Source organism: Coffea eugenioides, chromosome 6, assembly GCF_003713205.1.
Source record: "Coffea eugenioides isolate CCC68of chromosome 6, Ceug_1.0, whole genome shotgun sequence".
NCBI classification, from domain to species: Eukaryota; Viridiplantae; Streptophyta; class Magnoliopsida; order Gentianales; family Rubiaceae; genus Coffea; species Coffea eugenioides.
In genome coordinates this window covers 8,375,060-8,400,861 of record NC_040040.1, presented here as the reverse complement: position 1 = coordinate 8,400,861, position 25,802 = coordinate 8,375,060, and the positions used below count along the sequence as shown (strand labels likewise).

The following is a 25,802-nucleotide window of genomic DNA, read 5'->3' as shown; positions in this document are numbered from 1 at the left end:
TCTACTTCTACTACTATTTGCAGTCAACTGCAGGGAAAAGTTTTCCCAAAAACAATAATAATAAGATGCCATTATTGATTATTGATTGACTTTTTTATTTCCATAGAATTATTTTCGGATTGATGTTTCTATATGGACTTCTTTTTTTAGTAATAAATATCCCGCAGAAGAAAGAAACATCTCCACCATGCTGCAGGTATATTCTGCGTGCGGGCTTTCCCGAGTGTTTTAATACACCACACTGAACTTTTTTGTCAAACTTCATGGCTTTGAAATGTAGCTCTCCTCGCTAAAACAACATTAATTGTTTGTTGTCTTGATTCTGAAATTTGTGAATGGATTACTTAAAACCGATACATCCCTACTTTCATTTTGTCTGTTTTCTATATTATTTTTTTTTTGTCGACACGATAGAATTTCTATAACCTAAACTAGCCTATTCTAGGGGGAAGGGGAAAGGACTCGATGTGAGTAGAAACTCCATCGAAATTGGTCAAAAGAAGACCAATTTTTGTCTGTTTTCTATATTAATCAAGTTCAAGAAATTGCGAGACGTACCATCCACGTCCAAATGTCAGTCTTTCATGATCTTCTGCACTTGTACGTAATTCCCAAATTTACGCAAACAAGCTTTACATTGACTCTGAGATCTGTTTTCTCAACTAAATCAAACTGATCAATCACATTACATTTTCCATCATGGAAACACACAATTTTCTATTTTCCAACAAAGAGTTTAGCTAGATTGGACACGTGGGTGGATTCAACATGGTCATGTGTGGTGTCACCTAAGTACCTAACTCAATGAGTGCTAAAACGCCATAATGTCGAGTTCACAGGTATATACTCTCCTGAAACCGTTTCCCTTCTTTTGTTCAATTGATTGAAATCGAATAATAATGGTATGGTAATTTCTGGGTCTACTACTATTTCCACGAGAACAACGTGGGATTAAATTAGTTTTCGTGATTGAATCAAGAGGATATTTCAAAGCGAACAAACATTCAAGAGGATATTTCATATTGAATTGTCAGTATTTGCGTCGTATAAGCCAAGTGGAAAACTTGAAATATGTTCAAATGAATTGAATCATTCTGATTTTCCAATAATGGTCCCAAGAACAGGTTAAATGTCCAGACTTTTCTTCGTCAATGATTCTACTTGCCAAGGATCAACAACCTGTAATCCCGTGGTCCCCGAAACATTGCACCAACGAGGAACGTCCCCAGAAGTGGAAGGCGCCAATTAGTAGTACCTAAAATTTACATTCTAATAAGGTGCGAAATGAGAGGACTGTCGAAACTTGCTGGTCCATTCAGAATATTGAACTACTGGCTTGCAAGGCTATATTACAGTTGCCTCTCTCTCTCTCTCTCTCTCTTCTATTTGTTCCTTCGCTACAGTGGATTACGAGAGTTTCTCCTTTCATATCTTAAACTCCCTAAAGTAAATTCCCCAGACTAGCCATTCTAGGTTTTGAATGCTTTGCCTTCTTAAAATTTGAAACCGCGAACCTGCACTAGAATATTGTACTAAAGCATGCATCCTACATTTAGCATGTTACTTCTAGTACTTGACTATGCTTATCTCCTCACGTGATTTCTCTCACACCATTGAATGTGGAAAGATATTTCATTAGCATACATGTAAAAGCTAAATTAAAAGCAGACAAGATCATGATGATTATACTCTGTTAAGGATTGAAGAAAAGTTGATTTACGCATCTAATTTTCTGCCATTTGCTTTGGTCGGGAACAGGAACACTTCATTATCGGCCCTCCACTTTAGCTGAAAAGGTTGTTCGATGTGAAAACGCTCGACTTACCGACAATGCGGTGAAAGTTCTTTTTAACAACTAAAAAGTAGGAAAGATAATGGTGTTTGAACGAACAGAGAGGAAGCTAACATAAACACGATATCAAATGATGATAATTCACACACCATATATGTATTGGTGCTGATCGAAACCATAAGCTTTTTTGGGAGCTTTTAGACCTTAATTAAATTTGCATCTTTTTTTTTTATTTTTATAAACTCTTTGTTGCTATGGATTATATGAATGATGCACTAGAAATTCAGCTCTGTAGGTTGGGACATTCGTCAATGACTGTTAGGTCCCAGATTCAAAAAATCTCAAGCTTCTCCTTTTTCCAATCGCCTTTGTAAAGCTTCGCCTTAACCAAAAAAGATAATATGAATTATAACAATTTTGGGAAGTAGGAAAGCTGAAAGAATTGGTATGCCAGAAAACCAATCGGTCAATTGCAATGATTCCTCAAGAGGTGATGGCCTCTGATTTTTAAAAAGAAAGGAATGCAGTGCTGGTTGGTTGGCCTTAGTCCTGATTCGTCTTTCCTTGGTCCAAAAGGCGCTCCCGTTTTAGTTAAAAAATCCCATCAATGTTTTTTCACTTTTGAACGCTAGCAGTCCAGGAACTGGATAAGTCTTCAGCTTGTTTTGCATGCAAACTTAATATTCATGAGATGAGACATGACTTCGAGCTTATCTCTCTTCCTCAACCCCAATGGTGTGTTTGATATGAAAGAAGTACGTACAAAGGGGGTAAAAAAATGTGGGAGAAAAAGGTACAAAATTGGAAATGGAGTTGGTCCTTAGTCCCACCATAGGACCAAAAAATGCAAAAACGGAAAAAAAAAAAAAAAAAGAGGAAGAAAATACTGCAAAAGGATAAGTTTAGGTTGATATCCAGTATATTAATGACCAATTGTCATTTAGAAAGAAACCGGGCAGAAAACAAATCAAGCTACTAAGGGTCCGTTTGGATTAATTGTTTTTGGGGTTATTTTTTAAAAATAACACTGTAGCATTTCGTTTTTGAAATACAAGTCCATTTGGATTAGTATTCTTTGGCCTAAACTTAGTTCAATAAGACTCACAGAGGTGTGACTCATTTAAGGCTCACGAAAAATTTTGAGTTATAAACTCTATTTAGGTTGGCTCATACTCATACCATGTATTCTTTAGGTTGAAAAACGTGTAGAAAAATACTATAGTCCCTTGTGAGTACAGTGCCTTCGGTTCTAATTCATTTAACTCTTGCTACATCATTCAGTGCGTCAAACTATTGAAATAATCTAATGATTGATAACTTTTATTGTATGTCTAACGGGTAAATTTAATTTTATTGGTATAGTATCCAAAAGAGACTGTAGAACTAAGTCTCCGTAAGTATAAGGGATGCAATATATCAAAAATACATTCAATCCTAAAATTGGTTTGAATATCTTCATCTACTGAACTTACAAGCAAGTAATTTTTTTTCTTATTCTGGCGAAATAAAAAATTCATTAAATAAAGTTTGTAAATTAGATTCACAGCCATATAAGGAAAAAGCAAGCCATCTTTAACTATAACTTTATTGTCAAGAAACAAATATCAATTCACTATTTTATCTCTTAAGATTACTGATAAAAAAAAAAATCACTACTAACAAATACAATTGGTCAATTTATTCTCAGTTTTAGTTAATATTGATGTAAAGGGAAAGTAATACTCCAATAATCCTAACTATTTCAATCGGATGAATTGCACCTAAACAAGTATCACTAAAGCTTAAATTTAATACACATATTTCACTTTGATTTATTATGTGCATATAACGCTAATTAGGTTGAACTTTAAGTGAGTTGAGCTTAGGTGTAATATTTAATCCCAAACTCAACTTAGATCATATCCGTTAATGCTCAGCCCACTTTATTCAGGGCTGCACGAGCTGAGCTCGAGTTAGTACGGCTCAATTGATAACCCTAATCATGGAAACATCACACGTTTTAATGATATAGATGGAAAGCGAAGAATTTAAGGATAATGGTGTGTCTGATAAAATTGAAATATAAAATACCAATTTATTAAATTATTAAATAATTAAGTACTAAATTTGATATATTTGAGTCTATATCACATCTAGTGATGATTGATTGAATAACTTATCACTTATTTTTTGTACCAAATTTTACCTAAAAAATTTATTGTCACTTTATTAATTCAGATGTTCTATTTCTGGTTATCCAACGCAACTGAACATATTAAGACCGGAATTCATTACATTTAAATACTAAATTGATTTATTAGACCTGCGGAATTGTCTTAAGATTATTGGCTGCTGATTTTCTTGGTCCAACTTGTTGAAGATTTTTCGAGAGATTTCGCTTTTGATTGAAAATATCGAGCTACGGCGCCCGCAGATTGGGTCCAGGACGTCCATCCAAACTACTTTCCTCTATCATTGATTCATTATGCCTCATCCATCAAGCCATCATGCGGGGCATCTCTCCGCACGATGTCTCCTCATATCTACTAGTAATTGATTTTTTCGGAACATTCTTTTTAGGAATTATATTTTAATTTTAGGATAAAGAGTAAGGGAAAAGGAAAAATATGCAACTTTAGGGTTATGTCTTCAAACCAACATCGACTCTTCTTCTCCTCCTCTTTTGCTTCTTTTTTGTTTATAACTCCACATACAAATTGTAGAGGCAATTGAGTGCACAATTGTTGGGGCATCTGATTATTCTTTACAAGTTTATAGTCATCGTGGTTTGGGGCCTGCGAAAGGAATGGAGGATTGGCTTTCAGTTGCAGCTGCTTTGCTGGAGATGCAAAATGTGGATATCCTTGTTCCCGTTTGATGGTAAACCCATTAGGCGTTTACATCAGTGAGGACCACGTTGCTGGGATTCAGACTTTAGATAACTCCAAAGTCTTTGGGGAAGCTTTGTCTGCGAACCACTATGCACTAATAGCCTCGCATTTCTTATTTGTTGAACCTAAACAATAGCTGCTGGGGCCAAACTCAACTTCCCACGATGGATGTGACTGAGCGTGCTTCTCTTCTGTGTGTATGTGTGTCTGTGCGTGTTCTCAATGGTTAACCCTTGTACTGTCTTAGTTTTTAAAAAATTTTGGTAAAAACAAAGGGAAAATCGTTCAAAATATTCCTTACATTTTACAAAATAACTTTTTTCATCTCTCACATTTAAAAATATAATTATACATTCCTTACAAATTCACATTGATTAAATTTGATCCCCACCCAAGTTTCCGATTAGTTTTTGGTCGGAATCCACCACGTGCCTTGCACGTGATTATTTTTTAAGGGCAAATTTGTCAAATCAATTTTACATAATTCGATTCATAATCCTTCATATTTTACAAAATAAATTTTTTTGTCCCTTACACATCACAAAATAAATTTTTTTATTCTTCACATTTTTCAAAATAGATATTTTCATCCCTCATTGATCATGTGTACGAATAATTTTTTTAACCCATGTAAATATCTATTTGATTTCACTTAAACAGTACGAATAACATGTAATATATCTCTATTTGATTTCTCTATTTAATTTTGTCTAACGAAATTAAATAGAGATATATTACATGCTATTCGTACTGTTCAAGTAAAATCAAATAGATATATACATGGGTTTAAAAAAATTATTAGCTTTTCACTCATATTCATTTCATTTTACTCAAAAATTGAAAACAAAGAAAAAACTTAATCTTAAACATTATCGAGTGTTTCTATCGAATTAAATTTGTGCAAAAAAAATAAACAAAGGAAAAGTATGATAAAAAAAAGTAAGTGATTGACATTTTCAAATTTTAAAACAATCACAAGACAAGTAATTCAACTGTTGGTCTTAAAAGTGACGAGTAGAAATTTCAGATTTAAACTGCAATTTGTTAGCATGACTATAAAATTTAATTTAAAACCTATTAATTAGATGGCCTTCTTATACATCTCAATAAATAAATTATTATCAAAAGAGAAAGACCACAAATATTGAATAGGTTTACATGTTAAAATCATCTAGATATTATATGGGTTTAAAACAAAATTGTTAATTTTAAATCTCTGTATATATCTATTGAATAGCATATATACATCTACGATGAGTCTGTTTAAGTAAAATCAAATAGAAATACATTATATGTTATTCGTACTGTTCAAATGAAAACAAATTGATATACATATATATTGATTTAAAGAAAAAAAAATTATTCGTACATATGATCAATGGGTGATGAAAAAATTCATTTTGAAAAATGTGAGGGGTTAAAAAATTCATTTTATGAAATGTGAGGGATGAAAACATTTATTTTGTGAAATGTGAGGGACTATGAATCGGATTATGTAAAATTTAATTTGACAAATTTACCCTAAAAAAATTATCATGTGCAAGGCACGTGATGGATTTTGGCAAAAAACTAATCGGAAACCTAGGTAGGGATCAAATTTGATCAATAATGAATTTATAAGGGATATAAAATTATACTTTTAAAAGTGAGGGAAGAAAAAAGTCATCTTGCAAAATGTGAAAGATGTTTTAAACGATTTTCCCAAAAGCAAATCTGGCCTTCTTTTTTTTTTTTGGTAATAAAAAAGGACTATTAATTGAACAAACTTAAATTATAGGTACAAAACGAGGGAAGCAAATTTCCTTAATATCTACATCTACTAGATTTCTCAAAGTATGAGAAACACTATCATAGCATACAAAATTCATGTCTTGTTGAGCATCGAATTTCGCCAATCTGTCAGTACACTGGTTTGCTTCTCGATAAGCATGTCTAAGTGTGACTTTATACAGAGCAAAGATTGAGAACCTGCAATCAGAGATAATTAAAGCATACTCATGAGTTGAGTATCAGGAACCTGCAATCTGGCCTTCAATATATAGCATATGTGTAGTTTTAGTCTCTAAAATTATGACAAGAGTAACTTTAGTCTCCAATGCGTTCAATTTAAAGCAGATTTAGCACATTTGAAGAATTTTTTTCAATTATTAATAGAATTTAGTCACGTCTAATCACGTGTCCGTTAAATTAACTTTTAAAATAAAGAAACAAAATAGTAGCTGACTTTAAACAATAAGGACTAACAACTTATATGCTAATTAATTAACTAGTAAAAAGAAGAAAAATCTTAACCTAAAAAGCTAAAACTAGTCGAGCAACCAATTTATTGATCCAGTACTTATTTTCATTTTCTACCCCACTATCTCCAAACAAAAAATTATAATTTTTAATTTTTTGTATAGATTTCCATTTTTGATTTCTTAGTTAATAAGTTACAAGTGTGCCATCACATGAATTATTCCTATTATTCAAGATTATTCACTATTTTATTATTTTTTAAAGGAAGTTTAATTCAATAAATATAGAACTACACATCCTTTCAATTGTCCTAAATTTGCTTCAAATCGATAACATCGAGGACCATATTTGTTTTGTCAAACGTTTGAACTAAAATTACTCTAAGTATTAAACATTAGAGATTAGATTTATTTTTGTTGAAACTTTAAAGACCAAAATTGCACAAGTGTCAAACAATGAGGATCAATTGATCAAAACTGTATTTCTCCGTGATTATAAAATGTAGCAATTCCCAGCTATTGGAAGGGTTTATTACCTGTGTTAGTGACACACTCGATGGCTCAAAGTGAGTAAGGTTTAGCCTGGTGGGCCTTTTAGCAGTAGAGCCCGTCGTTCAGAGACTAGAAATATTACAATTGAAGCCCAAAAATAGGCCTATGATCCGACCCAGATAGCAGGCCATTCAAAATTAAACAATTGCGTCCTTCGTCGCTGCTCACAGTGTCACATAGAGCAGCAGCAAAATCTGAGATCTCAAAACAAAACAGAAATGGCGACGGCGTCGTCTTGGGTGGCAAAGATTCTGAACCCAAAGAGCAATCCCTTGGCCGCTATGCACATGAAAGCCATCTCTACCCGCCTCCGCAATTACGGTTCGTTTCCTTCATATTCTTTTGTTTTTTTGGGGGTTCTGGGTGTTGAATCAAATATCCATATAGTATTGCAATAGAATTAGAGGGAGTAACATTTTTGGGATGATTTCGTTTTTTTATTTTTTATTTTAAATTAACAATAAATAAATGGGGAAAATGGATTTGAATGATAGGGTTGAGGTATGACGACCTGTATGATCCGCTGGAGGACATGGACATCAAAGAAGCATTGAGACGGCTTCCTCCAGAAGTTGTGGATGCTCGCAATCAGCGGCTCTTGCGGGCCATGGATCTCTCCATGAAGCATCAGTACCTTCCCGAACACCTCCAGGTTCCATCTACTTTCCTCTTCCCTTTCTTTTGTTTAATTTTTTTAGTTAAATTTAGATAATGAATTTTTCAGTTTATAATTTTTTCCGATCGTCGAAATAAGAACCTGTGTAAATGAAGATGCTTGTTGTTGGTAATGCAGGCACAGCAGACGCCATTCAGGAGCTATCTTAAAGATATGCTAGCTCTGGTAACTCCTCTCCCTCTCTCTAGGAAAATCAACTTCTGATTCCATTTCTGAATAGGTTTTTGAGATTAGTTCTTTCTCTCTAAGCAGGCGTTGTTAAGGCATGAACCAGATATTCCTTTCAAGTTATTATTTTTTCTGCTTTAATTTCGATTTTTGTCTCGCATTTGATTTGACTATAGCAGAAAAGAACTCCTATATTAGTTTACAGCCAAAATGGACATTCAAGATAGTATTCAAGTCATGTTGATGTTAAGTTTCAACTTTTCTTTCTTCTTTTTCTTTTTGTTTTCCCCAGGAGTAGAAGGAGAATGAAGGTAGGCATTAGAACTCGGCATTCACCATCATAAGATAGTCACAAGCTTAGTGCACTGTCATAGGTTTTGAGCTTTCTCAGTTTTTTATACTACTGAGACAGCGAGCTGGACAATAAGGCCTGACTATCATGACTGTTGTCCTTGTTTTTTAAAACCACCCGTTAGAAGACAGGCTTGCACATCATGAACTGGTTCCTCCTTTCTTAGATGACTCCATTGGTGAAGAAGCCTCAACTGGTTATCGTTTTACAAGTAGATTTGAAAATGAAACCTTTTCACAAGGCTTCTAACATAACTTAGGCATCTAAAAAACATTTTCCGTGCATAGATCTGTGGGTCAATGTGAAACTTGTATTTCTTCTGTTGAAAGGCAAGTGTACTTGTATCCTATTTTTGTAACAAGAGAAGCCCTTCAAAAGAGGTTTTTTTTTGGGCAGAAATATCAACTAGTTCAAATGTGAATCAAGTTATTCAAAGTTGGTGGCCAGTGAGTAGTTACACGATAACTCGTTGAAGTTGTAGTCTTAGTTCCCTGTTTGTTGGTTTTTACATTTGCTGTGGAGTGCATTACAAGTATCAATGCCACCAGATTTGCTAATGTATAGTGGCAGCTTACTAACATGAATATCAGCTGTGTATGCGCACAGTGTATTGAGCGATATTTCAATTTCATTCCTCATTAACTAATGAAAATGCTGAAATTTTTGTCTTTGGCAGGTAAAGAGGGAGAGGGCAGAGCGTGAAGCTTTGGGAGCTTTGCCTCTTTATCAGCGTACACTTCCCTAAGCTTGATATTTCCTCAGGTCACGCAAGTTAGATGCTCTTAGAATTCGGTCTAGCGAATAATAGCTGTAACATTTCATGGGGAGGAAGACCTCCATGGAATGCAATTGATGGGATTTTGGATCCAATCGATGATTTTTCTGTTACAGCAGCAGAGTTTCTGAGCCTGCAGGCACATGTTTTTTGGCCTAATAAGTCTTCACGCAAATGCATATTGAAATTTTTGGCACGCAAACAGCGAGATCCGCAGCTGTGAACCTTTCATTTCCATTTTTCTTGGTCATCTTGTGCTATAGTATTCATCAGGTTCTTGATAATGCTGATACTGCTTTGGACAAACTTATTGGACTGCTTCTCGTGTTTGGGCTAACAATAATACGTAAGGCTCATGGTCAATGCGTGAGTTTTGGTTACTAAATGTATCACGGATGTCCAGTTTGTAGGATTCCTGCTCACTGTTTCAAGTGGTGTAACCCAATATTCCGGTGAATGTGCGGGATTGTATTTTATTTTCTTCAAATCGAACTGGAAAGCCGCTTTCAGCAAACCACAAAAGTTTTAAAATATCAAACCTCCCGGTTCAATCCTATAGATGCTAGTTAATTTTCTACTGAGCCCAGCGAAATTGCAAAATTTCTTTTATGTAGCGGGGCACGCAGAAGCTATAAATTTTTTTGTTGGGATCAATCTGTAATTCCCATTCGTATTTTTACACTAATCTATGGTAGGGGAGGGGTTCAACTAAGCCAAGGGGAGTAGAGGGAGAGAATTTCACCTCTAAGCTAAAGGGATTTACTGTTGCATATCTTTTGAATTTATTGCAGATGTAGAAGTTTTAAATCCCTGACTCGTACCTGTACCTTGTACTTTATTTAGTGCCCTACTCATCTCAGGAGAGTTGGTTCATAGAAGCTATAAAGATTTACAATTTCCCACCTAAGGCAGGTTGGTTCATGAAAGCTATAAAGATTTTCAATTTCTTTAATGCCGTGGCAGGGGGAGCTGTAACTTGAAACCAAGGTTTAAGAAAACATTTGGATTCTAATGTAGCTTTTTCTAAATTTAATATCACTCTTGCGAGCTACTGACTTTTTTGTCATCTCTTTATTTTTTTTAATTAAATTTTGAATTAAATCGTTTTATACATACTACTCCAAAAACTTTTTGTCATCTAATCATTCTTTCTTAAATTTTGAATTTATACACACGACACAAATTTGAAGACTAGGAAGATTAGGAAAGCTTTTCCTCCCAAAAAGAGCAGATAACATAAGGACGGGTATATAATTTTTTTCTTTTTTTTTTTTTGTAAATTTAAGGAAAGCTAAGTTTATAAGAAATGGTGGAAAATTGAAATTAATGATCATTTGAATTGTTGAAAAAGCATGGACCAAATAGCGGGGCCCTAAATCCGTGAGCTGCTCCTCCCGGTCGGCGGCAAGGATTTCAAACGCTTAAGCACCTTTTCCGTTCGGCCATGAAAGTGTCCACTTGCCAGAGCAGAGTTGAATACAAAGTCACTGCGCATCGCTATGTGCTAATGAAAATGCGGAGGTAGAGTAATGAAGTCCGATTTCAAGGCCCATAAGAGAAGTCCAGATGCTGAATCAATCGTTTCTTGATCCAATTCTGATATACATATTGCCAGCCATAGAGACCAGCGGCAACCACAGGAACAGAGACAAAGATGTCGAAGTCTCGTGCTGCCCAGCCAGCGGGAATATGCCATTCAACACATGGAACATTTTTTCCCTCAACCCCGTGTCCCATAACGTCAATATTGTACACTTTCTCTAAGACTATTCAACCCCCGTTTTGGAACGCCCCGGTATCTGACAAAGTCGGCAAAGTTTTGTCAGCGAGGTTCGTCGAGAGCGACACGTGCCGTCCTCGTCTCTCCAATCTCCATGCCATGCCCGTATCCTGCGTGAACCCCTGCAAAATGCCAACAAGAAGGAAACCTTCCGCCTCTCCTCCCGGACCACACTGTTCCGTTTCAAATTTTTCAAACGTGGGCGTGTCAGCTATCTCATCCTTGTCACAGTTTTTGCACGTTAACAGCACCTTTCTTCGAAACTCCATTTCAACAAAGGGACAAGAACAGCCGGTTCTTCAACGATCTAGTAATACAAATGGTTTTTTTTTTTTAACGTAACGTAATATGATTTTAATTGTTTCAACCAGTTGTTATTCATTATTAATTATTCATACAATGTACAAAAATTATTTGTATAAATTAATATAATTTTTAACATTTGAACAAGTTGTAACTCATTATTAATCATTTTTTCAGTAAAAAAAGACAATTATTTATACGACATAGCATACTCTAAAGAACTTTCTCGATACATCCACTACTAAGTTGGGCTAAAGAACTAGATGAAGTTCATCCTCGCGTGTTACCCCTAGCATCAAAAGGGTATAATCACCAATACTTGAGAATGAGAGGAGCAATCATGTAATAGTAATAGAGAGGGTCAAAGTTCAATTGGAAATCCACTGAGCAAAAGAATCAGAAGCATCGATTATTAGCTGCACTAGGAAGTTAGTACATGGGACTTTCTTTTTTTTTTCCCCATTATGGTTTTTTGGCTTTGCGTGGAAAAAAGCCATCTTCTAGAATTGAGAGGGCTGGAAAAGCAAGATGAAAGGTGAGGAGTGAGAAATGGTGGAAAATTGAACTTCGGAGAAGTACTTTTCAAGATGTGGAATGTATCGTGGCCTTGTTTGGAAGACAAGTTCTTTGTCAAGTTTATCTGCTACAAATTTTTTAAAATAATTTTTAAACTATACACTTCAAAATATTTAAAAAAAAACACAATTCAAAAATTTTTTTAAAAACTTCGACAGTAAGTTACAGTAAAATTTTAGACAAACATCTAAAAAATTCACTTGTCAATCGGGTTCAAGAAATTATATCAAGATCTCGATTATGTCATCTTAAATCAGAAGCAGTATACACGATTGACAACAAATTGATAACAAGAAACTTATAAAAAAAATCGTTTTAATCATCCAGTGCGTTCGGATAGAAGATTATGTGGAGAGTTTTTTTTTTTTTTTGGAATAACACTGCAGCCAAAAGACGAAAAATTGTTATATTCATTAATTAAGCAATATGCGCCAGTGATTAGGCTAAATCATTTCGGCTTAATTTTTAATCATTGAACAACAGCAGGGAGAACCTAAATCCAAATGGAATCGAGCAACAATATAATAATAGAAGAAAAGGGGGAATGGATGTGGCTGGACACACGTTAGTATTAGGTACCGATGGATAAGGCTAGATGACATGAATCATTACCAAATGGATCTCCTGAAATGAGGGATACCCTAATTCTTTAGCCAACTCCACCCTTCCAGAATCCCAATTTCCGCTATCTGTCCGGCCAAACCAAGGGCAGTTTCGTCCTAGTAACTATTCAGTCCGCCGAAGCAACTTGAGTACCGGCACAAACGGTTAAAACTTATGCATAAAGTAAGAGTCAGACGGTCAAACCCTCGCTCCAGCCTTACTCGTCACCTCCACGTGTGCATCTTATCCAATCCACCCCTTTATATAGCATCTCCTATCTCCGACACTCCTCCGTAGCCGCTTTGGCCCCTAAAAGTTTCCTTAGCCTTAAAACACACACAATCGCCCCTTCAAAAACAAACACAACTTCTCTCTCTACAAATACTTGCACAATTTCCACTCCGCTGATACGTACCACATCTCTGGTCCAGTGATCTAAATGGCGACCACTATGTTACCGATCAGCGCAGTCGGAGTGAGAGCCTGTGCGAGTACCGGCCCCCGGAAAGCTGACGTAAATAACCGGAGGAGTTCATCTTCCAACTGGTGGTCCCCAATCTTCGGCTGGTCTGCTGAGCCGGACTACATTGACACTGATAACAAGAGAGGTGATTTATCATCTATTAGTAAAAAGTCGGAGCAGGATCAGGATCCTAAGCCGGTGGCAAAATCTCGGTTTGCTCCTGGTTCGTTCACAGCGGAAAAGGCCAGGCAGCTCCGGATGATGACGACTGGGTCGTCTACGTTTCATGACGTCATGTACCACTCTGCCATCGCCTCCAGACTCGCCTCCGATTTCTCCGGCCGCTCCGAACTATAAATCGCCTGCACAACAGCTATAAATAATTTAGAAATCTGTTGGCGTTTAGGTGGAAGTCGTAGTTAATTTTTTTATTTTCTTTTTCCTAATCTTATTTTTATTAATTGAACAAAATGTGAAGACCTTAAGATCAGACGGTAATGATGTAGATTATCATGTATTGTTGCATGATAATCTGGATCTGATGATAGATAAGCATGTAGTACTTAAGTATCTCTCTCTTTTTTATTGTTGCTTAAGTCAATGCTTATTACACTGTATCATTACATATGTAAATGCTTGTATGACGTGGAGAAGTCGATGATTGGATTAAATTATTTTGGATGAAGATCAGATGATTCATCACTCTATTATTTAGTTTATTGACCCAACTTTCCATTTAAATTGACAACTGATGATGGGATGTTTGGCCAAATAAATCACGGATTAGTGTCCTCAACTTCATATTTTCTTGATCAACAAATCACGGATGGCTGGTTCCGCTGTATGGGCAGTAATTGCAAGAACGATGCAGGAGTTAATATGTGGGGTGGATAATTCTGCCGAGGTTTGAATGGGTAGAAGCCCGATTGGGGCCTAGGAGCAGGCCAGTACGAGTTAATCGAACTGTTTTTAGCCAAGGCCTCAGGGAGTCTGTTTGACGACATTTTTTTTACTTTTTCGTTCCTTTTCCATCCAAGTGGGGTTCATATTCTGATTTGACTATTTTGTTTACTTCTGATACCTTTTCTTTCCAAGTGGATGGCATATTCCGGAGTACACTTCTGATTCTGTGTGTTTTGACTTTTGAACCTGTGGACGATGGATGGTATAGTATTTCCTCCTAGAAAAATAGGAGACAGGGAAAGACGCGGAGCCAGGTCCCGGATATCAAAATATCGACGAGCATATAAATGAAAAAAGAAGAATATGTATGCTCTCCATGTGACTGATGCAGTCTATACGCAGAAAAAAAGAAGTAATTATGAGAAAGGGTGGCAAAAGAATATTCAAGGAAACTATTTCAGAATAAAAATTAAAATTTGGTGCTCCACTTGCCTCTGTCCTGTGTACTCCGTGTGTTTTACCCATTAAAGGTACAACTTCAAGTCAACCATTGGCCACCAAGGAGGGACAGGGAAAGGGAAAGACTCGGAGCCAAGTCCCGGACTATATAAATCCCTCCGGACATTAAGACCCGCCTGGACTGTAGGTAGGAATTTAAATTCCACTTGTATCATCGAAAAAAATTCATAGATGGTGTCAAAACGCCGCTTTGATCTAATAAAAATTCAAGTCAATTGATCTGTTATTTTGCTCAATCGCTGTAACATGCAGAAGATTGACCTTTTCATTCCTGTGAAACAAAATAGGTCTTTTGCACTGTAACGCACAGTCAATATTGGGTTCATGCTTGACTAGCCAAATAGACAAATGACCCTGCATTTTTCTTTTCTCTCCCATATTTTTATTTGCACACGTATTTCAACTTTATGATAAAATTTATGAAGATTGGTTTTATATTGTACAAAGAAATACTATCTAATTCACCAATTCATGGGAACAGACTGAAGTTTTGTATTTGAAAAATGTTTCAACAAGTATATAAAAAATATAGCCAGAGAGAGAGATTGAAGGGGGCACGGTGAGTGGAACTCCATAATTATCCATTAGCTTGGGGCATTGCCTATGAATTGGTGTAACAAAAGAGTCCGTTGAATCTCTAGCAGTCGATTCATTGCTTTATTGAAACCGTTTGAAGGCTTGAAGCTAATATGGAAGAGATAATAATGGCAAACAACGGTGAAAAATCAAACCCTAGATTGTCAGCAATACATCATGTTGTTCCGAGATATTAGAGCTGCATGTCATTTGCAAAATGGTGGCTACGTTGCTTCCAAAATGCAGACCTCGCACTGCATTTTATTGATTCACTTGCTCTCAGCATCATATATATCTGTTCTGGATACGTCGATTAAGGAAAACACGAGAGAATGTCCAAGAACCATAAAAATCCAATGCTTTCAATTCCCAACAATTTCAAGTGTTGAAGCATTCATGATGATTGCATCACTTTGGCATCTAATTCAATATCTCCGTCCGCCCACACAAAATAAATTTAAAAAGGAAGAAAGGAAAGGGCAGTGTGGGTACAGTCAAAGCATTCTATAAGGCTTGCAGATTACACAATTATTCCAGAAGTAGTAGAAATAGCCATAATTCTGGTGAACAGTAGAGATCGAAAAGAGGGGGGACGAGGGAAACAATAACAAACTAAATCAAGTGCAAGTGAGCGTCATGTGCAGAATGAACTCAAGAAGTAGTGGTGTCTGATCACCTATATTCCAGAAGCCCCACGAATGCAGAATGCAATGATTATTAAACTTGATAAGGAAGAGTTTATAAGTAACTCATAGAGTGCCTCCTAAATCCTAACGAAAGTCCAAATTCTACTTGTGTTTTAATTGTGATTATATAAATTTCAAAATGAATACCATGAACCAAGACAGGCTGCATCTAAGCACAGTCTTTACAGGTGCTCATCCAGATTGCAACAGCAAATGTACTAATTACTCAATCAAATGAACAACATCCGTTGTTCTCAAAGATTTCAAGTCTACTGACTCACTGATGCAAACATCCCAAACTCTTCAGTTTTTTTTTTTTTTTTTGGGTGAAAAAGATAGGTAAACAGTAAAACTTTTTCTGTATGGTCATAATACATAGAAAACCAAAAGTTCAAGTTGCAAAATCTCCCAGTTTAATTGTTTTCCTAGTTGCTGGTAGGATATATACATATTTGTTGAACCAGCAGCCACAAAGTCTGATCTTACATTAGCATAATGGCATATCTCCTGTAATAAAATTCTAATCTCAATGCCAAAGCAATATTTTAGGTTCACCATACATATATTTTATAAACAATACCTTTAAACAAAGACAGCGACACAGACAAAGTGTGAAACTAATCCCAGTGGTTCAATTGTTGCATTTGGCTTGCAAATTACCACTAGCAACAACACAAGGCAGCTAATCAGATATGGTGAATTTAAGACCAAATCATCTACCTTGGCTAAAAATAACAACACCTGTTTCATTTTTCTTCTTCTCTGAAACAGAGAATAGAAAAAGAAACTAGTTAAACAATATGATGGTCAAAATGCTAAAACATGCAGCGACCAAGTATTCCTTCAATTTCACGCATGTGATCTCCCAGTCACTAGTTCCCTCCTGACCATCAACAATTTCGTCAATTGACTATTGTTATAAACTTTTATTCTGTATTTCTTTTCCTTGATGAGTGAATATTCAGTTTACCATGTCATTTTCTAGTCGCAACTATATCCTTGACCATGTGCCCTACACATATGCTGTTCTAAGTTCATTGCCATCTGAATTCAACTTCAGGCACCAACTTAAGTAGATGGTCCTCTAAATCACTCGTTACAAGCACGGCAGCTTTCCTCTTGCAAATCATATTCCAATACCAGGGATTATCATCCATTATAGACACTGCAAATATTTAGACAATTTTTCTCCAACGAACTAACTTCCCCATATTATTCCTATGAATTTTCTCTAAGAAAAAAAATTCCTAAATAACTCAAGTTTTAAATCAAATGAGTAATTTTGGAAATAAAGTAAAAAAAACAAGTTGTCTGAGAATCGAATGAACCTGTAATTACCAATTTTACTTATGAATAATGAGATCAATCACTGAGCTACATTACTCCCATTGGAATTGATAGTTATCATAGGAAACACAAAAGATTAAGGACCCAAAAAAAGGAGGTGATAATGTAAGAAAAAGAATCGAAGGATACACCAAATAAAAGCCATGAGCAAATGCACCAGCCAAAACAGCAGTGAACAAACGATCCCTCAGAACTGGCCTATGCCGCAACGTTAGCCGAACTGACAACAAGAAGCAAAATAATATAAAAGCAATAATCCTATTAGAACATTGACAGCATTAATCCCATGTAGTAATCCAATCTCAATAAAACAAAGAAGAAAAATTCTGGTAACGAGAGGCGTACAAAGCAACGAACTTACTAAGTGGAAGAACAGGAGCGTAGATTAGAGGTACCAAGAACTTAAAAGGGGGTCCTTTATTTTGCCTTCTAACCACTTCCCTTCAACAACAGAATCTATTTAATTCAGAATAACTGATGAAATTTAAATTACTCTAAGAAAAAAAAAATGAAGATCAACGGGGTTGGGATCAAATCAATCAAAATGGTATCCAGAAAGAAATAGAGACAGATCAAAAGGCTTACTGGTTTGCTGTATTCGACGGGGTGGCCATGGTTGTTAAGCTTGAGACTTTTTTTTTTTGACAAAACCAACAGCTGAATTAAATCTTAGGACTAACCTTTTCCTCCGATGGCAGCAGATGCATCAGCGATAAAACGCAAGGAAATTCTATACACTGTAGATGCTAATACTTGTACTTTCTTCCTATTGGGAAATCGGGATTTCCCCTATTTTAAGGTGGCTTGAAATTTTAATGGCTTTCTGTCTCCTCTTTTCTTTTTCTTTCTTTTCCCCCACAATTCACTTTTTCGTTTCCTGCGGTGTCTTAAAATGGGCCGGGCTTTTGGCAATATTGGCATGCGCTGGATCTATTGGCTTGACAAATTGAATGATGCGTCACGTACGTATTCATTTTTGGAAATTGCTTATATATATAAGAAGAGATACATGTGTAATATAGACCCTGTTTGACACTTGAGTTTTTTGCTAAGTTTGTCTGCTACAAGTTTTTTAAGAAACCTTAAAAAACTTCTTAAAGTTTTTAAACTATACACTTTAAAATGTTCAAAAATTTACACACTTCAAAAATTTTTTAAAAAACTTCTACAATGAGTTATAGTAAAGTTTTAGACAAACATCCAAAAAAAACTCACTTACCAAACGGGCTATAGAATGCACCTAAAAACTAATGAATATGTAGAGAGGGACTGTACTATTTGGATCATGAGGTATACATAAGCGAATCTACAACATCAATCCTGTGAGGGAACTAAAGAATGCAGCAAAGTTTGGGTTGGGTACACTCTCTCTTTTTTTTTTGAAATTAATGTTTCTTATCCAAAACAATGTAGATACACCTAAAACTGTTTATCAAAGCAGTATAAATTTTTGTTTTGCATATATATCATGTATTTAAACCCTCTAATGTTATGTGTCTACAAACGAAGGGTACATTAATGTTTATGTTAACAAGGTAAACACAATTCAATGTGCTTGGATAGTGATTATTTGGGATAAGCTTTTGAAAAAAAAATATTGTAACACTTTTTTAATGCGATGTATGTGAGATAAAAAAGTGATTAAAAAACATGTTAACGACATGAGCAAGTAAAATCGTGCAAGCAATTCACTGTCCAAACAAGACCAATGAGTTTTAGGTCGAGAATTTTGGGAAGCCCAATAAAGCCCAGCAGCTTGGCCCAACCAATGTCCATGACATGCAGAACATGGTTGTGGCGTCCGGGAGATGGACTAGCCCAGTAGCTTTAAAAAATGGAAAAATAAGAGGGGATAAAAGATTCAAAGTACGGGTGGACTGCCGAGTCGACAAACAGACAAACGGGAGAATTGACAAATGTGAAAGCACGAAATAGTTTGCAATTCTTTCCAACCAAAAAGCAAGGCGCTACTGGTATCTTCTGGAAGAGTTAATTAGTAAAAGAGTATCTGCCGCCGCTCCAAACAGTAGGGGGGCTAGCGTCCAAAGCAAGCCTAAGTACAGTTTACGCTACTTTCTCCACTTGTTTTTTCTCTTTGCGTTCGTCTACTGCTTCTTCTTCTATATAAAGTCGTACAAACGGACTCTTCCCTCCTGCTCTACTGTATCATCTCGATCTCCACCGTCCGTTAGCTCGTACTTGCAAAATGGTATTTCTCTTTTCTATTTTTGCTGATTTTCAAATGATGTAAACTTTCCCTTTTTTTGGTTGTACCTATTCCTACATGTTTGTAATTATTGTTGTTCTAATCTACTGGTTTCTAGGCTTTTCAATTTGGACTTTTGTGTTTTTCTATTGAGATCTGCTCCTTTGCTGCTGTGATCACTCTATGTTATTAGGATTTTATTCTATATCGTATACTGATATTTAAATTATTTTCCAAAATCTGTACATCTCAATGGAAGATAGAAACAACAATTTCGTCTGCTTTTGCATTCACCTTTTTTTTTTAAATGTCAAATTCTTTGAGCGATGGAGTAATGTGGTCATAGCGTTATGGATTTTTTTTAAAAGAAAAAGAAAAATGATTTTGTTTGGATTTCTTAATCAGATGGTACAGCGTCAATTGATCGAGTACATATTACGAAAGAATTTGTATTCATGATTCCTATCTTTATCTTTCTCGGTATCTGATTCCCCTTTTTTTTCCCTTCCCTTTGGTTGGTTATGTGATTTCAGGCTTTGCCTAATCAGCAGATTGTGGATTACCCTAACTTTAAGCTTGTGATTGTCGGTGATGGAGGAACTGGTATTATACAGTTTGATTTCATATTGTTAATGCTACTTCAGTTTTGCATGCTTAGTTTAATAATCTCTGCTGAGTTAAGTCGCTTCATTTTGCTTTAATTATTTAGTGGATAAAGTTGTGTTGTCAAAGAATTGAAGCACCTGCTAGACATAGGACAGCCCAAGGAAAAAAAATTATACTTTTGAATGTGGGTTATGTTCTTCTTCTTCTCTATAATGTAATTGGTTTAATACCGTGCAGGTAAAACTACTTTTGTCAAGAGGCACTTGACTGGTGAATTTGAGAAAAAATATGAACGTAAGTGGGTTCACCTTTTACCAATTTTCCTTTGCGCTATAGTTTCATCAACGAGCAATTTTTTTGTGAAAGGAATTTCTTTGTCTATCCTCTCTTGGGATGGTTTACAATTTCGACTTGACTCGTTTTGAGTGTGCTTATTTGTTAAACAGCAACTATTGGAGTGGAGGTTCACCCATTGGACTTTTTCACAAATTGTGGGAAACTTCGTTTCTACTGCTGGGATACTGCTGGGCAAGAGAAATTTGGAGGTCTTCGAGATGGCTACTAGTGAGTTGATATGCATGGATCTGTTTGCGAACATAAGTTTGAGTTTGAATATATTTCTTTGAGCTGCTCAACCTTTACAGTGAACTACCTTTTGAAAATGGATAATGGTTGAAAATCTATACGGTGAAAAGTAACTGCAATGGGTTAGACTTGATTTTTTGAGGGTGAGAATTAAAATACGTCATTGTTGCTGAGTATTAGTGATAAGATCAGGACAGATGGATCTGTTGTCAACACAGATTGGATGTCATGCACGTGTACTAACACGTAAAAGCGGATTGATATCTTTCTGAATCTTGATGTGTAGGACACAGGGAACCCAAGAACATGGATATTGAAAACCAAATTAGAAAAGAGGAACAAATTTGGAGGACCCCATGTGAAAGGAATGGGTATCTTCAAGTGTCTGTGGCTTTCCGCAAATTAATGGGGTTTAGAGTCATTTCATTGCTTCCCTGGCTTAGAAATGCACAGAGTACTACAGAAATAGGATTATTCGTTATTATCTGTAGGGTTAAAAGTTCACAAGAATCATTCACTGTATGGCTTCTAAGTTTACCATTGCCTACATCTGCACTTTTTTTCTCTCTTTTTTTTTTTGGAGCTTAAATCTAGTATTTGCAAAATATTTCATGAAAAAATGCTGGGTATTTCTCCTAGATTTTGATTTAAGTAAACGGAAGTTTGGCTATGGTATTAAATATGAAATTACAAAACCACAGCTGATTTTGATCTTCTAGATGGAGCCTTGTCTTTTTACAGTTATTTTCATGTAAAATTGCAGATAAATATAATTTTGGTTGAAAATGAAGCTGAGTTACCCAGTCTGTTACTGCTGATGCATCTTGGATTATTAGTACTAGTGCTAATGGCACACCTGCAATGTCTGCAATATGACAATATTCTATGTAAAAACTAATGTAGGGGTAAAATTATGGGCTTTATGGGTGTAAAATTAATTTTATCCTTACCTTAGCTGTTTTATGTTGGCATGTAAGCATTTTGTCTTATGGATACCCTAGTTTATTATCAAAACATTATGAGATTTTCAATTAGATTCTCATTGTTCACTTTTCAGGATGGGGTGGAAGTGAAAAAATGATTAATGTTTTGCATAAATTTATAAGACATTTTTGGGTTTGTAACTTTGTCCATTGCTAATGCTCCACCCCCTTTCTCTGTTGAAGCGCTTTGGCTGATTGTTAGTTTAATTGATTATTCTTGACCTTCCTTTCAATACATTTGTGGTAAATCTCTCTTTTACTGAACTTCATAAATTGTGATGCAGCATTCATGGGCAATGTGCAATTATAATGTTTGATGTCACAGCACGGCTGACCTACAAGAATGTGCCAACATGGCATCGAGATCTCTGCAGGTTTGCCAGTGTATCCTTGGTGTGCTTTTTCCTAAATTTCTCTTGTGAGAGATTTATCTTTGGTATTTTCTAAGTATAATATGATTTGATATTTTCTGGATGTGACAGGGTTTGTGAAAGTATTCCTATTGTCCTCTGTGGAAACAAAGTTGATGTCAAGAATAGGCAGGTGAAGGCCAAGCAAGTTACATTCCACCGGAAGAAAAATTTGCAGTACTATGAGATTTCTGCAAAGAGCAACTACAATTTTGAAAAGCCTTTCTTGTACCTTGCCAGGAAGCTTGCTGGGTAACATAGAATTATAACTTTATTTGTTGTTGTCTCAGTAAAGAAATTGTGGCATCATTTTGAGCTTCTATTGTTGCTGCATGTTAGGGATCCCAATCTTCATTTCGTGGAATCACCTGCCCTTCTTCCCCCCGAAGTCCAGATAGATTTGGCTGCACAGCAACAGTAAGAGCATTTTTGAAGTTTAATCTTTCTTCTTTCTGTGGATATAGAATCACTGGTTGTTGAGACAAATACGCTGTAGTACAAGGATGTTTCATGAAGGAAGGGGTGTGAATTCTTTCTTCTAGGGCTTGGTGATTAGCAATAATGCTATTCCTGCTTGCATTGACAGCATTCTTTTATTTGTCAATTGGTTGGTTTCTGGTCATATGTTGTGAAACTCTTCTATAGTTGTAGAACTATCTAAAGGATCTAGTCTAATAAGTTGGACTCACTTGGCAATTTTGCAAACCATTAACCCGGTATCATACATCTATGCTTCTGCACTGAGGAAGTGCGAATGTGATGTTGGTATAGTTTCTTCTTCTGACCTCATATGAGGGAGGCTATGGGTGCACGCTGAATTCTCTTCAGGTTTTACTGCTACTTTTCTGGTCATTGTTCCAATTCTTTGAAATCAATAGATTGGGATTTTTGTTCTTTTAAATGTTGGATTTGATTCAAGTTTGTATTATGGTGCATGCAACAGTTCAGATGTAGCAAGTATTTTTTGGAAGATAACTGCTTGTTTCAACCTCTGCTCAAATGCGTATGCTCGTTACAAATTCTTAATTGCATGTCCAGGATAACTTTTCCTCTGGGTCCGTTGGTTGGTTACAAGTTCTATGACGAGAATCTGTCTTGAACTATGCTCTCTCACTTTATTGTTTGTCTTTTCAGGCATGAGGCTGAGCTTGCTCAAGCAGCTATTCAACCACTCCCTGACGACGACGACGATGCGTTCGAGTAAATAAGATGGGCCGTTTGCTGCTGCTTCACAACCTACTACCTCGCTCTTTTTGGTTGCAAAGCTTATGAACTTCTAGATAGAAGTAGTTTATTGCGAAGATTAGCGCTAAGTAGATTGTGATTTCGTGCGACGGCGGGCTGTCAGCTCTCAGCTGTTGGTACCCTTGTGTTGTGAGTAGATATTGTAACAACAGCCAATGGCCAAGAGGTACTCCCAGAAATTTTACTTTCTACTAGTCGAGACTTGTAGTGTTTGGGCGTCCCATTTGATTGATGTGATCTTGAACTTGTGAGAAGATGGAAAGTGGTAGACGTAACCCCATTCAACAAGCGCTGGGAGTCTCTCAGTATTTACTCATGTAGTCATGTTCTTGCTTTGTGTTCCAATCTGCCTCCAGAGTTCGGAAATCCTATGCGAAAACTCGTCGCCCGCTGTCTCTGAAGGTCGAAAGACGTTTTGATTTGTAGCGTCATACGGAAGCCATTGAAAAAAGGAATAACCCTGGAATGATTAACATTTACGCTTTTCAAAGATTTAGAAATTGGGGTCCATGATGTCAGAAAATCCCATCCCGCCTTTGCTTGCTACGAGATTGGCGCCAATGAGGGGCGACTGCATGTTTTGTTATTTACTGTTTTTCTATAATTTGTTTCTTGCGCAAATTTTAGCAAAAGAATTACTAGTATTTATTTTCAGCAGGGTGATAGCGTCAATTCACAAGGGGGCTTTTGTGATATTATCCCAAAAGAAAAACCCTGGAATGATTTGCGATTTTCGAAAATGGATATATGAAATAGGAGGAGTGTAAAACAAAACCCATCACGACGGCAAACGTTTGATTTTCTCGATTCACTTGGCTTGGCTTTTCTTCCCGAATTTTGTTGTTGGGTGACGTCTTTTTTCCCGATTTTGGGGATTAAGCAAACTCTAAACAGAATAAAGCAAAATATCCTCGATTTTAAGTTTGTAGGCGCTCCCTGAAACAAAAAAAAAAAAAGAACTTCGCCTTAAGTTTGTCCTCCGGGCCCGCCCAATGCTTGGTTTTGTGTCAGTGTGCGGAGATATGAATAGGTTTCTGGGGGGGTGGCGTGGCGCATGTGAAGTCGGTGCAAATAGTTTTTTTTCTGACACTACTATGAGAGGTGCAATTTCAGACTTAACACAATGCCTTTGTCGTGTTTGCTCATTTAGGGCTAATGGTAGAATGGTACGGGAAGTTGATCGCCTAGACAATCTTTCCCCTTATCGAACTTTGATAGAGTGGGGCACCTCTATTTTGTTTCCTAATGGAAAGCACTGTTTGAGTTTATGTGAGTCCACAATACATCTGGCCCATGCCCAAGTGGAACCAGCAGTCCCTCCCCACTTTGCATGGAAAAGATCTTCATTATTATCTGCTAGAATGGAAGCCCAGACAGAAGAAGCACGCCAATGTCCTACATCTACAGCTTTAAGTTTGTTTTCGTCCCTTGAACCTCAAAATGTGAGGTCCAGCGCGAAGGCTTGTACTCGTATTTTTATGCTATCAACCACTAACATGTCCCCGATACATTTTGATCTTTGGAACCAGACAAGTGACCCAGAACTCGAAAACTGGGTGGGCCGCTCTTTTTTCTTGGTTCTCTTACTAGGCCTCAATTGTGGGCCCTTCTGTAGTATAGAGCCCAGCTGGAGCTAGATGGTACGCGTCCAATGTTGCCTATTTCCTTACGGGTTCTTTGCCACATCCGTTGATAAAGTGCTCAATTCAGCTCTTTCTTTCTCTCTCTTTTTTTTTAGCCCTTTTTCTTTTACCTGTTTTCCCTTGAACTTAGGGTCTATTCTTATCTGAATTTTTTTAGTAACTTTTGATTTCAGAAAATCTGTACGCGATGTTTTTATTGTTAAAATCACAAGTTGCAGAGTACTCTTACAAAATCAATTGAATAACACGCAAAATAAATATCCTATGCTGTCCGTTCCTGTGTTTAGGCACTGAATATACGCTACATAAAGCATACAGGATCATCTGTTCATTGTATCTGTCAACTTTTACATCCAATACAAAACTACTTAGTTTTACTTACTAATAATGTAGCACATAACATTGAATGCATATTTAGGGGGTGTTTGACAAATGGGTTTCAAATTTAATTATATTCATAAAATGATATTTGTTTATGCCCAATTGTACTACCCATAGTCTTCTACTTTGGAATTCCAGGCAGCGTGATTCAAATGAGATTAAGCAAGCATTTGAAAACAAGATCCTTGAATTTGTTAGAGCTGCAGTTACATACAGTCATGTTGATTCAGAAAGCAGGCCGTCTATGCTAAAATTGAATTGAAAATCTATTTACCAAACACCCTCTAAATATATATTCAATGTTATGTGTCATATCAGCAATATTAGTTAGTGAAACTACGTAATTTTGTATTGAACAGAAAAGTGGATAGACATAATAGACAGAGGATCCTGATGCTACGTAAAAACACCGTTACAATGATGACTCAAAGAGTAGTACTGTGAACTTGTGCTGGTACAGGCACTAATGCATGTGAAATCTAAAAAATTGTGTATATTAAAAAAAAATAGAGTGAGAGAGAGAAGGGAAACATGGATACAAATCATATCGGCTTGCACAGTAACT

General features: G+C 36.2%; 4 protein-coding genes across 5 annotated transcripts; 3 read left to right on the top strand and 1 right to left on the bottom strand.

The window, feature by feature from the left end:
* The first annotated feature begins 7,610 nt into the window (after positions 1–7,610).
* On the top strand, positions 7,611–9,841 carry LOC113774686 (cytochrome b-c1 complex subunit 7-like). The gene is made up of 4 exons (XM_027319285.1): positions 7,611–7,772; positions 7,946–8,103; positions 8,245–8,292; positions 9,324–9,841. The coding sequence occupies exons 1-4, from the start codon at positions 7,670–7,672 to the stop codon at positions 9,390–9,392; spliced, it is 378 nt and encodes a 125-aa protein (XP_027175086.1). The 5' UTR covers positions 7,611–7,669; the 3' UTR covers positions 9,393–9,841.
* A 3,128-nt stretch (positions 9,842–12,969) lies between these two features.
* On the top strand, positions 12,970–13,857 carry LOC113774879. The gene has a single exon (XM_027319529.1). The coding sequence runs from the start codon at positions 13,124–13,126 to the stop codon at positions 13,502–13,504; it is 381 nt and encodes a 126-aa protein (XP_027175330.1). The 5' UTR covers positions 12,970–13,123; the 3' UTR covers positions 13,505–13,857.
* A 1,271-nt stretch (positions 13,858–15,128) lies between these two features.
* LOC113775230 lies at positions 15,129–18,042 on the bottom strand. 2 transcript variants are annotated; one of them, XM_027320015.1, is made up of 4 exons: positions 17,764–18,042; positions 17,540–17,614; positions 17,308–17,398; positions 15,129–15,445 (listed from the first exon to the last, which is right to left on the bottom strand). In XM_027320015.1, coding segments are annotated over exons 1-4 (198 nt in total). In that variant the 5' UTR covers positions 17,765–18,042; the 3' UTR covers positions 15,129–15,414. The 2 variants fall into 2 exon arrangements, with proteins under 2 accessions (XP_027175816.1, XP_027175815.1); XM_027320014.1 differs by having other exon boundaries at positions 17,540–17,619; positions 17,764–18,041.
* A 1,067-nt stretch (positions 18,043–19,109) lies between these two features.
* Positions 19,110–23,558, top strand: LOC113774610 (GTP-binding nuclear protein Ran1A). The gene is made up of 8 exons (XM_027319176.1): positions 19,110–19,387; positions 19,918–19,987; positions 20,228–20,284; positions 20,437–20,554; positions 21,843–21,932; positions 22,041–22,220; positions 22,308–22,385; positions 23,103–23,558. The coding sequence occupies exons 1-8, from the start codon at positions 19,385–19,387 to the stop codon at positions 23,170–23,172; spliced, it is 666 nt and encodes a 221-aa protein (XP_027174977.1). The 5' UTR covers positions 19,110–19,384; the 3' UTR covers positions 23,173–23,558.
* Positions 23,559–25,802: the final 2,244 nt, after the last annotated feature.